At 44.6% G+C, this 14114-nt stretch overlaps 1 protein-coding gene across 1 annotated transcript in view; it reads left to right on the plus strand.

Annotated features, from left to right (window-relative positions):
* PCID2 (PCI domain-containing protein 2) overlaps nt 1-14114 on the plus strand; it is a 44380-nt gene that overhangs the window by 10884 nt on the left and 19382 nt on the right. Inside the window, 3 exon segments of the mRNA XM_075885504.1 lie at nt 549-643; nt 12032-12078; nt 13524-13624. Coding sequence (XP_075741619.1) covers nt 549-643; nt 12032-12078; nt 13524-13624 — 243 coding nt within the window.

The raw sequence follows: 14114 nt of genomic DNA on the forward strand, positions 1-14114 counted from the left end.
AAAATAATTGTATTCATATCACAAATTGTTTTGAAGTAAGTTCAGGTAGCTTGTCTGCAAACATGTAAAACATTGTAGAATTGTCACCGTAAATATTATTTTATCTTACCTTTTTTTGCCTACTCTTTATACAAATCTAATCAGAAGTGACAAAAAGATATAAGTACTTAAAATGCCAGCAAGACTAATCTGGGGCACGCCAAAGTGAAATGAAATGAATATTGAATTTGACAAAAAAAATGTAGTGTGTTTGTTCTTAGTCACTGTCTTGCTTGGAGTTGTGCTTTTTCTGTATCTTTGGTTTCAACCACTCAGTGTCATGGATAACATGGTTGACAAGATACCATCATTGGAAGAATAAAATCTGAGCTGGACAAGTCTTTGGAAACCCAGTACACATCATGACATGTCTTCATGCATCATTCGGAGAACTATGGCATTTGCCGAACATGAGCATGGCATTCATTCAAGTTTATTGCCTGATCACTCTGTACATAAGTGTGAAAAGGATAAATGTCCGTATCTAACACTGGTTGATACTCATGCAGATCAACAAGCTCCACCTGTGCAAGCCCCTGATCCGGGCCATTGAAAGTTCAGCACTCAAGGACCACTTCACCATTTCCCAACTGGTCACTTACAGGTGTGTGTTGACAACTGTCACAAGGTTGACAGTTTGGGCGACTTGGTGCATTCCGCAATTTCTTAGGCTCATTGCTTGAGGTGGCTGGGAGCTGTTTGTAGCTGAAAACATCACAACAATAAATGGGGGATTGAAGAGTTGATGTGATGGTGATGGTTTAGTGTGGATTGAGGTGTGCTACAGAGTTCCATTGAGTACAGCCAAGCACGGATGTGTCGAACCTGAAGGTGATCTCAATAAAGTTCAACATGTAACTATTTCAATGTATAAAATATCTCATATGTCGAAAATATTTCAAGGGAAGTTTGCAGTTCAATTTAGTACTCACTAATTTGTTATAGGCAGGTTTCACTGTTCTACTCAATAAAGGAGCAGAACTGGATGTATTGCAACATGTTCGTGCGCATCTCTTAACAGGATGTCGTGCACGAGAACTGATCAGTCCTATTCACATGCACTTTTTTTTTTCGAATGTTCACTCTGCAATGCCATGTTCTTGCAGGAGCAGCTCAGAACTGTAGCCACAGTGTGACAACAGGGTTTTTCATCTTGGTAGGAATACCAGCAGCACCAAATGAAGCTGAACAAACCGAGACAAGGAAAAGAAACACGGAACGGAAGGATGCTGGACTATCAACTGACTTTATTTTGATGAAAACATGAACAAGAAAGCAATATGAACATGCGCGGACTCAGCAATCACACAGAAAGGTCCCCTATCACGACATGCTAGAATTACTGTCAAAATACCGGAGCCCTTTTTCTTTCAGGAACACTAATGGCATGCTCGCACATCTATTCGGAATAAGTTTGTAGGTCTGAAAAGCTTCAAGAAATTCGCACTGCTTCTGTGTATCAGCCCTTCCAGTGACCAAAACATGGGTCAATGGAAAGGCAGCATATTGTAACGCACGGTTCAATGAACACTTTTAATAAGGCTAACGTAGGCAGGGCGAACTTGTGCCCGAGAATAACAACACATCTAGAACTAAATCCCCTAGTTGTCTCGAGGATTCACTTCTGCCTCTTCCTCCAGGTTCTTCTTTTTTTCCAACACGGGTCGCGTGCAGCTGGGCCCCGCAGGCTCGTGCATCGCAAACCATCTGGAGGGCACAAGTACCGGCTAGCGCGCATAACTCAAGTCACATTGTGTCATTGCCCCCTTTCCAGAGTGGCGAAGCAGTTTTTCTGACAGGCCACGTATTCGTACAGGAATCCACACCCATACTCTGTCACCTGGTGCGTACTGGACGTCCCTTCTGTTGGAGAATGCGACACCCTGCCAGCTGTCTGGCTTCTTCTGCTCTTTCAATGTAGTCATGAATATCATAGTCATTCTCGGATGTCTCGTCAATAGGTAACATTGCATGTAAGGGTGTTGTTACCGTCCGGCCAAAAACAAGTTCGAATGGCGTTATCCGTGTTGTCTCTTGCATCGCAGTGTTATAGGCGAGTGTTGCATAGGGTAATATTTTATCCCAAGTATGGTGTTCTATATCAATGTACATTGACAACATATCAGCCAGCGTTCTGTTGAGTCGTTCGGTAAGACCATTCGCTTGAGGATGATATGCCGTCGTTTTCCTATGACTGGTGTGCATCATTTTCATAATACATAGTTATCAGGTCGGCCGTAAATGCAGTTCCTCGGTCTGTGATCAACGCTCTTGGAGCTCTGTGCTGCAGTACGATGTTGGAGACGAAGAATTCGGCTACTTCAACGGCTGATCCTTTAACAAGAGTCGCTGTCTCGGCACATCGGGTTAAATAGTCGGTCGCAACTATTATCCACCGTTTTCTTGATGACGATGTAGGAAATGGACCCAGTAAGTTTATTCCCACTTGTGTGAATGGGGCCTCTGGTAGTTCTATCGGTTGAAGGAGACCTGCTGGTTTTAGCGGTGGGGTTTTACGTTTTGGGCAGTCCCGGCAGGTTCTGACATAGTGCCATACAGAGCTAAGCAACATCGGCCAGTAGTATTTAGTGCGGATGCGTGCCAACGTTCTGCTTACTCTTAAATGTCCAGCTGATGGATCGTCGTGGCAAGCCTCCAAAATCTCTTGTCGCAGAAGTGAAGGGACGACAAGAAGGAATGTCGCTGTATTGTTGTCAAAGTTCCTTTTATACAGGATGTTGTTTCGTAGGACGAACGCTGACAAGCGGCGCACAAAAGGTTGTGCAACATCGACAGACTGTCCTTGTAGGTACTTGATCAGGAGGAGTAGCTCAGGGTCGGATTGTTGATGTACCATCTCTGACTGTGTCACAGCTCCCAAGAAAACAAAATCTTCACCGTCATCGGTGGAAGCAGAAGCAGCAGGTTGAATCGGAGCACGTGGCAAGGAGTCCACATCACTGTGCTCGCGACCTGACTTATACACAAGCGTGATATCGTACTCCTGTAATCGCAGGCTCTATTGTGCAAGCCGTCCACATAAGTCCTTGAGATTAGTCAGCCAGCATAGCAAATGATGGTCGCTTATAGCTCGAAAAGGCCTACCATATAAATTTGGTCGAAACTTGCTGATAGCCCATACCACGGCAAGGCATTCTTTCTCGGTCGCTGTGTCATACACAACGACTCGTTCTTGTCCATTTTGCCATTAGATGAGCTAGGCCCCAAGACATAAATTGCGTGCATCCGTGTGGATATCGGTTTCCGCTTCCTTGTCAAAATGCGCCAGAACAGGATAGCTTTGAAGACACTTTCATAGTTCATTGAAGGCATCCTCTTGCTCCGAAAGCCATACGAAAGGCATTTCCTCTTTTGTCAGCCGCGTCAGAGATTCAGCGATTCGTTAAAAAAATTTTAACGCGGCGGCTACACCTGCATAGGTGTAGCCACTGCGACATCCGCACGTCCTGGAGATCCTTGCAGTAGCACATCGGCATACGTCATTCTCGTCTTCTGTTGTAGTGGCGGCTCTGGCTGTGCGTTGCTTGAAGGTTTGCGTACCATTTGCCTGACCTCCTCATGGATCACATCGGCCAGAGACGAAAGCAATGGAGCGTTCTGGTCAAGACGCTGCTTCTGGAGCTCTTCTCGCACAACAGAACATACCAGCTCGCGTAGTGCTTCCATGCCGTTACCGAAGACTGGTGGCAACATGTCCAAGGAAGTGATGATCGCATCCCGGTTGTATAACCTTGTTCGCTGTTGTAGCCTCCTTTCCATTGTAGTCGCTTCGGAACGAAACTCGGCGACGGTGCGCGGCAGCCTTCAAATTAGTCCTGCAATGAGTTCTTGCTTCACGCCTCGCATCAGATGTCGCAGCTTCCTGTGTTCGCTCATATTTGGATCCGCTTGACAGAATAGGCGAGACTTGTCTTGCACATACATGGCGACACTTTCGTTATTTCACTGATTTCGTGTCTGGAGCGCAGCTTCAGCTCTTTCTTTGCAGTGTGTATTTGGGAAAGCAGTGGGCAGCTCCCGTTAAAAGTCATCCCATGACCGGAAGGTAGCTTCGTGGTTTTCATACCACGTTCGTGTGCTGTCTTCCAGCGCGAAGTAAACACTTCCAAGTTTGCGCTCTTCCTCATATCTGTTAGCCTTTGTGACGCGTTCGAAGTGTTTAAGCCAGTACTCTGCGTCCTCGTAGCTTTCGCCATGGAAAGGCTTTGGTAGCATTGGCTGGTTCTCTACAATGTTGGCTCGAGTGACCTGAGCTGTCATGTCGATTGCGTACCCGTTCACAGCCATTGAGGTTCTAAGGGAAGTCGATAAAAAAGAAAATTCAGGACCCTCACCACGTAGGCATCGACTGCAGTGCTGATGAACAGGCATCAGCTTGTTGGGACCAAACCACTGTGGTTCTGGACTCTGCTCCGTCACTCGAGAGAGGCTTGGCATCGTACCCAGCACCTCCACCAGATTTGTAATGCACGGTCAATAAACACTTCTAATAGGCTAACGTAGGCAGGGCGAACTTGTGCCCGAGAATAACAACACAGCTAGAACGAAATCTCCTAGTTGTCTCGAGGATTTACTTCTGCCTCTTCCTCCACGTTCTTCTTTTTTTCCAACACGGGTCGCGCGCAGCTGGGCCCCGCAGGCTTGTGTGTCGCAAACCATCTGGAGGGCACAAGTATCGACTAGCACGCATAACTTGAAGTCACATTGTGTCAATATGTAAATTTGTTACAAAGTATGGGGCAAGTAACTCTATGTGCAATAATACGCGTGTCAATGGATTCAGTAGTTGTGAGATGCTCATTGTCTACAGTGTTCCCTTGACCTGTGGCAAAGAATATATTGGGCAATCGAAAAGGTGTGTCAATGATAGGATGCGCGAGCACGCCAATTTACTTCCTATGGGCATGGTTGAAAATCTGCCGATTCATTGCAAGGCATGTGGTTGCGACACTTTTTTCAGCAATGTTTTGGTCACTGGAAGGGCTGATACGCAGAAGCAGCGCAAAATTACTGAAGCTTTTCACATCTACAAACTTATTCCGGAGAAGTGTGTGAGCATGCCATCTGTGTTACTGAAATACGAAAAGCTCTGGTATCTTGACAGTAAATCTAAAATGGGGGTTGTGATAGGGGGCCTTTTTGTGTGATTGCTATGTTCGCGCATGTTCATATTGGTTTCTTGTTGACGTTTTGATCAAAATAAAGTCAGTTGATAGTCCAGCATCCTTCCTGTCCCTGTCTATTTTTCTTGTCACAGCTTATTCAAACTCACTTGGTGCTGCTCGTATTCCCACCAAGGCTATGTAGCAACTTGCCTAACAAGCCACCCTTATGAAAAGATTTTTCAGAAACTAACGCACGACTTGTGATGTAGCACTAGTCATCAGTGTTCCTGCTCTCACGTCGTGCTGTACATTTCTGGAACTTTAGAGTACCGTATTTACTCGATTCTACCGCGCCCTCGATTGTAACGCGCAGCCGATTTCCACCGCGAAAAAAAAAAAAACGTAAGACATCAATTGCAACGCGCACCCATTTCTCTCGCTGGCCCGCACGATCACAGCACTCGAAAAAACGACTCCTTTCGAGAGCGTCTTCCATTTAAATATGATGCACGGGCGAAGCTTGTGCCCATCTGACGTGTAACAGACCATTGCCGTCACTGTAGTTTTACCGTGGACCGATGTCAGCACGCGCACTTGCTTCGCCCCCTTCTTCTCGACGGTTGTGGTGCCAGGCATGTCGAAGTAAAGAGGCGTCTGATCGGCATTCCCGATTTGCCCAAGCAGGTAGCCGTTGTTGCGCCGCAAGTTTCGGACGAACCTCTGAAAACTGTGAAGCTTTTCATCGTACTCCTCCGCAAAACTTTTCGCATATGCATGTTCCCCTTCGGAGGAAAAAGCCTTTCCTCTTCATAAAGTTAGTTAGCCAGCACCTGCTCGCTTTAAACTGGCTCCACATTAGACCTTTTTCTAAGACTCATTGCATCGCCTGCACTTGGAGCAGTTCTGTCGTCACGGGCCGCTGTGCGACTCGCTGCTCAAGCACATACTCGCCGAGCAGCTCTTTAATTTGCCGAAACCGACCTCGGTGTGGTCCACAGAAGCCTTTGCATGAAGTTTTGCTGGCGACAATCTTCTGCTTTTGTTTCCGCCGGTCCCGCACGCACGTTTCGGGAACTCCGAACGACCGCGATGCGACCCGACTTCCGTCCGTTTCTGCACACGCGATGACTTTTCTTTTAAAAGCGGCATCGTGGTGCACTCGAGTTTTGGTACTCGGCCCATCCACGCCGTCCATTCAAATGCACTACTAGATGACGAACTCCTCAGCACACGTACAAAGTGCCGCACATGGGAAACACATAGGCAGAAATGGCCGACACGCTATGCCGTTCCTCCGTGCCGACGCACGTAGGGGGCGGCCATTTTAGATTTGCCGATGGCAATGGATTGACCGTAATTTTTTTGTTCGTACTCGATTCTAACGCGCATGCGATTTATGAACTCGCTTAACCGGAAAAGAGGTGCGCGTTAGATTCGAGTAATTACGGTATGTGCTGGGACTTCGTTGCTGACTCGTGGTTATATTTTAAGATTCAGATCTATTACGTCCTAAAAAAATGTGAAGGACAAGAAAAATTTGTCATATGGTAATAGCCCAGTCATGACATAACTAGGTAAGCTGGTTGGACACAAAAAAAAAAACGTTATCTCGGCACAGTGGAACCCCGCTACAACGAAACTGACGGGGCGTGGAAAAAATTTCGTTGAAGCAAAAATTTCGTTGTAGAGAAATAGAAAAATATAGTTGATCTGAGCTAGCAACACAAAGGAACATTTATTCTCAAATTTCAAAAATTGTCCGCTGCTTCCTATTCTCTCCCAGCAGCGTCACGACGTGATTCTCCCCCACGCATCACAAGGCCATGGTGAAAAGCACACTGAAACAAGGCCTACAACCGCTTTCGTGAGCAAACCAAACAGCTGCATTAACATGTTAACACCAGCAGCTGTCCGCAGTCAAAGTGTATCCGACAATGCCAAGATGGAGGCAGGGCATCGTGGAGTGGTGACTTTTGCATTATTCTATGTCATTCTTATCATCCACCACTCGCGGCTAGCTGATTTTTTTGGTAATGCGGACGAACAGCTGCTCTGATTAGTTACCACAATGGCCATGGGCGAACGAATCGATACGCATTGGCATCAACAAAGGCATCGTTCCACACAGCTGCGTGAAAGAAAACCATGAACTGAACGACTGAGCTTCAGCTTCATTCATTTATTTATTTATTTACAAATACTGCTGTCCCATGCCTGGGACATTGCAGGAGCGGGTACAGAAAAATCAACGAAAGCACAGAAACAAACAATAGTGCGCACAAATTTATGTGACTGACACATAAAATTTTTCCCGAACTCTACAGTGTTCATTCTACGCAATGCACCATCAAGCTTGTTCCAAACTTCCACCACACGCGGAAAAAAAGAGAATTTGAAACAATCCAAACGAGACCTGAAGGGTACAAGGTTCAAAGCGTCTGTACTACGTGTTGTACGCGCTGGTATATCAGCGAAAGATAAGGCCACGTGAACGCGGGTCATTTTGTGTACAATCTTGTGCAACAAGATAATACTCTCACGTGTACGGCGGTGTTCCAGTGAATGAAGTGACAACAAATGAGCATGTGAAGACGGGGAGAAGTCCCGATCATAACGGTTAAAAACGAACCGTATAGCCTTATTCTGCACAGATTCTAACTTGTTTTTATCTTGGTCAAGATGAGGCGACCAAACCACAGAGGCGTACTCGAGCATCGGTCTCACTAGTGTCTTGTAGGCAGTTAACTTACAATCTTTTGTCGACTTTTTCAATCTTCGCTTTAAGTAACCAAGTTTCCTTAGAGCTTGACAAGTTATCTGATCAACATGTTTGCCCCATTTAAGGTCATGTGTAAAGGTGATGCCTAGGTATTTGAATTCACTCACATGTGCTAGGGTGGACCCATTGTAGTTATAACTGAAACTTAGAGGCTGTTTTTTATTTGAGAAAGTCATAGCTACAGTTTTCTTGTAATTTATGGGCATTTGCCACGTTGAACTCCAATCGCAGAATAACGAGAATACGTTGTTGACGACTGACTGGTCTTGAAAGGTAGTAATGCAGTTATACAGTACACAATCATCGGCATACAGACGTATGTTTACAGGGGTTCCAGAGATGACATTAACAACATCATTAATAAATATAATAAACAAGAGAGGCCCTAGCACAGAGCCTTACGGCACACCGGATGTGATTTCAACAGGGAATGACTGCACCTGGTTGAAAGTAACGAACTGAGATCGAGAACGCAAATAATCCGCAATCCAACCGAGTAATTCAGAATCTTTAAGAAAGGAATTAAGTTTTAGAAGAAGTTTTTTATGGCATACGTTGTCGAAAGCTTTCGAGTAGTCTATGAAAATTGCATATGTCTGACCCCTTTTGTTAAGTGATGTGGCAATGTCATGGGTGAATTCTAGGAGCTGCGTTGTAGAAAATCCAGCTCGGAAGCCATGCTGACACCGGGACAGAAGGTTGTTTGCGTCCAAATACTCAACAATATGTTTATGAATGATATGTTCCAGTTGTTTACAGCTTGTTGAAATTAGGGAAATTGGCCTATAATTTGGAATGAGCTGCTTATTGCCAGATTTAAATAACGGGACAACATTAGCTGTCTTCCAAAGTATGGGAACAGTGGCTGACGCAAACGATTTATTAAAAATGACAGTCAAGTAACGAGCGCACCATTCGGAGTACCGCCTCAAGAACGTATTAGGAATGCCATCAGGACCGGAACTTTTAGTCACATCTAATTTTAGTATCAAATTGTGAACATCTGAACAAGAGATTGTGATGTCTGGAATTGTAGACTGAACAAAGTTGCAAGCATAATCTGGGATAGTGCCATCATCACGAGAGAAAACGTACTTGAAATAGTTGTTGAAGCTTTCTGCAATAGTGTTAGAATCGGAGCATGATTGGTCATTTATAAGGAAGCAAGACTGAACAGATGACTTCAGGTTAATAGACTTCCAGAATTTGGTTGGGTTTTCTACCATAAACCGTGACAATGTATTGTTGAAATAGAAATTTTTCGCTTCCTGCATTTTCGCCTTCAAAGTACACTTCAAAGAATTAAGCAGTGGTGATCGCGCAGCTGACAAAAGAGGACGACCTTTGCGAAGTCGCTTTACACGGCGAGTTAGTTGAATGATTTCCCGTGTGTACCACGGATGTTTTGGATTGCGTTTAATGCACTTTTGAGGCACAAAGATCGTCTGCAGCTCGAAAGCAAGCCGGTAGTGGCAAAAGCAGGGCAGTCTCATTGCCATAGCTATCGAGCAATGGTGGCGCCCATGCATGCTGAACAGCGCAGGTTGCTGGTGGTGCCAACGCGTATTTTAAACTTCGTCGACATATTTTTAAGTTATGAAAGTGCATCAAAATGTTAAAAACTCTGTTTGCTGTATAGAAATAAATATCTGAGCCTGGAATTTTATCGTGAAATTTTATTGAAGCAAGACGGCAGAAGAAAAAGTGGTCGTTGTGGCAACAATATTTATGCATTGGCTTTTATGGACTGCCAACGGGGAACCATGAATTTTTCGTTCTAGCGCAAATTTCGTTGAAGCGGCGTTCGTTGTAGCGGAGTTCAACTGTATTGTACGTAACCTGTTGCTGAGAAGCTACATTTTACTCCAGTTAAAGCACATTTTCTGCATGTCATAGGTAACAAACACTACCTTTTGTCGCGAGTGTGGATGCCGTCAGTGACAACTAATGGCAAGATTTCTGTCGGTATGCCATTCAGCACCTTGCTGCAATTTTATGTAGTATCGCAGTATGCACAGACATCCGCTGCTTCAGAGCTATGGCAGAACTGTACCTATACTTTCTAAAAAAACACTGCTTTTGCAATGCTAAAGCAGACAGTCGAGTGCAGCACCACTTGAACTAGTTTGTGAACTGCAGGTACCTCAAAAAGAGCTGATATTTGTCATGGTTGCTTGCATGATTGTGAATATTATACAGTGAAATAATATTGACGCATTTTTTGCGGGAACAAGAAAATAAAACGTACTCTGCGAAAATCGCATTAACTGAGGTTGGCCATGAGCAAAAAGATAAAGGGTATTAGGCCAAAAAATGTGTTATGCGGTATTGTATCCACGAGCTTCCGCTATACATATGTTTTGATACATTCCTCTGGCCCAAGCAAGCAACAAACATGGAACTCATGAGGTATCTTATCAGTAACATGATAAATATATTCAATATTCTCCTCGGTATGATAAAACCATTCGAAACCCTCAGCATGCCACCATATACTGCCAATACCAAATTTCTGCTTTTGTTATAACTGGGAATCAAACGGTGCTCAAAACAGTGCAGTCACAGAAAGTCAGGACAAACCACAAATCAAGTGTTTTTCACAGTTCATCCTTTGGTAGTCTAATAACAAATATCTATGCCTGTTATGAAAGATGCTATGCTATCGTTGAATCGCGAGGAACGGGTTATCTCTGAAGGCGGTAGTCATCGAGGCAATAGAGGCAAGCGGCAGAGGTTACAAGGAGCTCAAAGACCAGCTTTGGGCCACCACCTGAAGCCACCGAGACCGAATTTCCAGCCCATTGTGTTCAATAAAGTCTGCTTGCCATTTTGCACGTGGCCTTCCAATTTGTTGCTGTCACATTGATTCCTTCACCTTTGCGGCTGGAGTCGTTCTTCTTGCGTAATGGAGTTCTTCTAAAGAAAAGCTTCCTCCCTCTTTGAGCCAACCACCTTATCGTGGTTCCTTCAGCAGTGAGGCCAGAAGTACTTGAGGCCCTACACGACGACCTGACGACACTTCGTAATCGTTGCCAACAGTTACAGTGTGGCTTTCTAAGTGGCTATAAAAAAAAAAAGATTTCTGCTTTTCAACCCAACTGGGAGTGACCCATCAAATAAATGATGCGTCGTGTACACCTCGCACAATTAGAGGCAGTCCTCTTAAATCTTGCTTTAACATGCTTCTTTAGCCAGTAATCCAAAGTACTCGTTTGTCGTGCCATGTTTTACTTGCTCCACATTCAAAGGGGGCTAAGCATTTGTAGAGCTACAGTGATAGCGAGCATCTTGCAACGCAACTGGCACGACAGCTTTGAGGTAGTCATATGACCACAGCACCAATTAGGATGCTTTGTAATAAATCGTCACCAAGATCTTGTGACACAAGTGGATTTCTATTTTTTAGTGGTTTGAGAAAGCGCTCCTAAGTGCTTCACTGTTTAGTATCTACGTCGCTTGCTCAAATTAATCTATGTCCTTGACTAAATATCCATTTGTTAGAAACTGTCACTCTCAGTTGAAATGCCTCAGTGTTTTTTTTTTGCTAGGCTCTTATTTGCTATACATGTAAACATATTAGAAAGTTTTCGAGTGAGTGCTCTGTAAATATGGGGCCCCAAAGCCCCGCACACATGCTCGGTTCGAGTGAAGCAAGCGCTAAGTGAAGCAAGCGCTCATAGGGTCTGTGGCATTTTTAACACTCCCTCTATTCTATGTCGTCCTAGTCTTGGCCGATGGCAGTCTTTTCAGTGAATGCCATCACATTTGCTTGACGCTGAGGTTTCGGTGCAGGCTTTGGGGCTCTCGCTAAATTCTAGAAATAGCGTCCAAAGTAAAACCCAAACTCTGTTTCTTTGTCGCGCATGCACAGCGGTCTCAATGGTATTTCCTTGCGGCCCAAAACAGTGGGCACCCCTATTCAAAAACTCCATATTTACCTATATAACCAGACTTGTAGCTTAGCTATACATGGCATTATAGACTCTGGGGCCTCAAAACAATGCCACCAATGTACCGTTGTTAAGTTACACCACATGTACTTTATTTAGTTTAGAATATAGTACATGAATACTCACTCGTATTTCAGGTACTACGTTGGGCAGAAAGCTATGTTTGACAGTGACTTCAAGAATGGTGAGTTCATCTCCCAACACCCCCGATTCAAGCCTTTCTTTTTTTCGCTCTCTTATTTAGTATTTTTTAGGCTGTAAATGAGATGGACATTGAACCTGCTCTACTAGATGCATTCTTTGTAATTATTTTCTGTGGAATAGCAGAATGTTGCCCAGCATTTTGGTCTGTCACAGGGAGAGGTGCCAGGTGCAATATTTGTCAGTGGCAGCCACATTCTGACAGAGGCATAATGTTAAAATGCGTGTATACCTTCCTTTAGACAGGTGGTTGAAATCGATCAGTGAATAACCCATAGCCAGCTACTTAATAAACTTCATTGTTTAAGTTTTTCTAAAAAGTGATTGCTATTCTTTATGAAAGTTAACTTGCAAGGTTCCAAAATATCAAAAGGGAGTTATTTTGTTAGAACAGTGCTTTACCGTGACTGTCTCGCAGAAAACTTGTAACCGTTGTAGGAATTGAGGCTAGCCTGCCGCCTTTGCGTGGTCTTTGCGGCCTCTTTCTGTCGTTCTCATATCCCGACATGACTCCCCTCCTCCATGGTCTGCCGTGCTGAGAGAGCGGGGAGTGACCTTTAACCCCTTTCACCTGGTAGCGGATGTCGACTGTGGCGCCGCGCATAAGGTCTCTTGGGATGTTTTTTGCGTGCGCGTCGGGAGTGAGAGAGATATCTCTGGGACAGCTGTAGGCGAGCACGCATTCTCTTTTCCGTCCGTTGACTCCCATTGTTTGGGGCTCGTCAGGCTTCGCCAACGGCGCCTGCGGTGAACGCTCATTTTTTGTTGCCCCTTGTGAACACTAGGTCGAAGAGCGGTGCAATGTCCTAATGTGTGGTCAAACTGCACCGACACATATCTCTTCGAAGCCAACGCGAGCGCCTTTGCCCTCGCGCGAGCGACCGGGCCCTTGACCCGGTGTCTCCGCCAATCACTTTTGCCACGGAGACGTGCTCGTGGCACCCTTGTGTAGTGCTTCTTGCCCGTGGCATGAATAAGCCCATTTGCTTTCCCGCCGCGTCTTTGCAACGGGCTCTGTACTGCATTTTTTGTGTTGCCGCAGACAATAAAGTGTTGTGACCTTGAGCAGTACCGTGTTCTCGCCACGACGATGGTTAATGCGTGCCCTGCGGCTCGCTAAGACTGGACCCACGCTAGTGGCCGTACTCCTTCAAGATACGTGTGCACTACACCGTTTTAGCGGCTTTTGGTCAGCTGCAGAATCTGCCCATACTAGAGCCAAGCTCCACACCTCAAAGGAACTCGCTATGGCTTGTGAAAGACGAGAATGAACTTTCCTAAATAAGTTAAAATTCTGTGCAGCTAGACAAGTTTTAGCAGTGTCTGGAAAAACTTTTCATTGAATCATAGGTTAATCCTCGAACAACTTCACAAAGCATTGCTGTACTCTGTACGTATCATGTGCTGTTGCTTCTTTTCTTGTCACAGCTGAGGAGTACCTGACATACGCCTTTCTACGATGTGACAAGGACTCTGTGCACAACAAGCGACTCATCCTCATATACCTCATTCCTGTCAAGATGCTCCTGGTGAGTGTTTCTGATGTTTTGTCTGTCACTGTCGTCCTTTTCAATTCGTAGGCACTGTTGCTAGACTACGCTTTCATACATGAAATCCTCCTTCATCATCAATTTATTGTTGCAAAAGTTTGAAAAAAAAAAATGTTTCAACCTGCCCCCGAGAAACCTTTCATTCATTTGCATAGGTGATTTTTACGGTCATGGTTTTCAATGCACTTGTCGCAGCAATAAAATGAAAATAACTGGACACCAAGCTTATAGAAATAGTACCCTAATTTACTTTAACATGGATTTAAAACTTCCACGATTTTGATGTATTTAAAGCAAATCAATAGGCATATTTTACTGCATGTAACCTGCCTGTAAAGATGTAATTTCACTATAAGATGGGGCCATTGTGCTGTGAGGTTACATATTCAGAGGAATTTCCTTTTGCAACAAAATCACAGTGTATATATTAATTATTCCTGATTAGTTTATCATTGAACATTAAGATAGT

This window comes from Rhipicephalus microplus, chromosome 1 (assembly GCF_043290135.1).
Source record: "Rhipicephalus microplus isolate Deutch F79 chromosome 1, USDA_Rmic, whole genome shotgun sequence".
Classification (NCBI taxonomy): domain Eukaryota; kingdom Metazoa; phylum Arthropoda; class Arachnida; order Ixodida; family Ixodidae; genus Rhipicephalus; species Rhipicephalus microplus.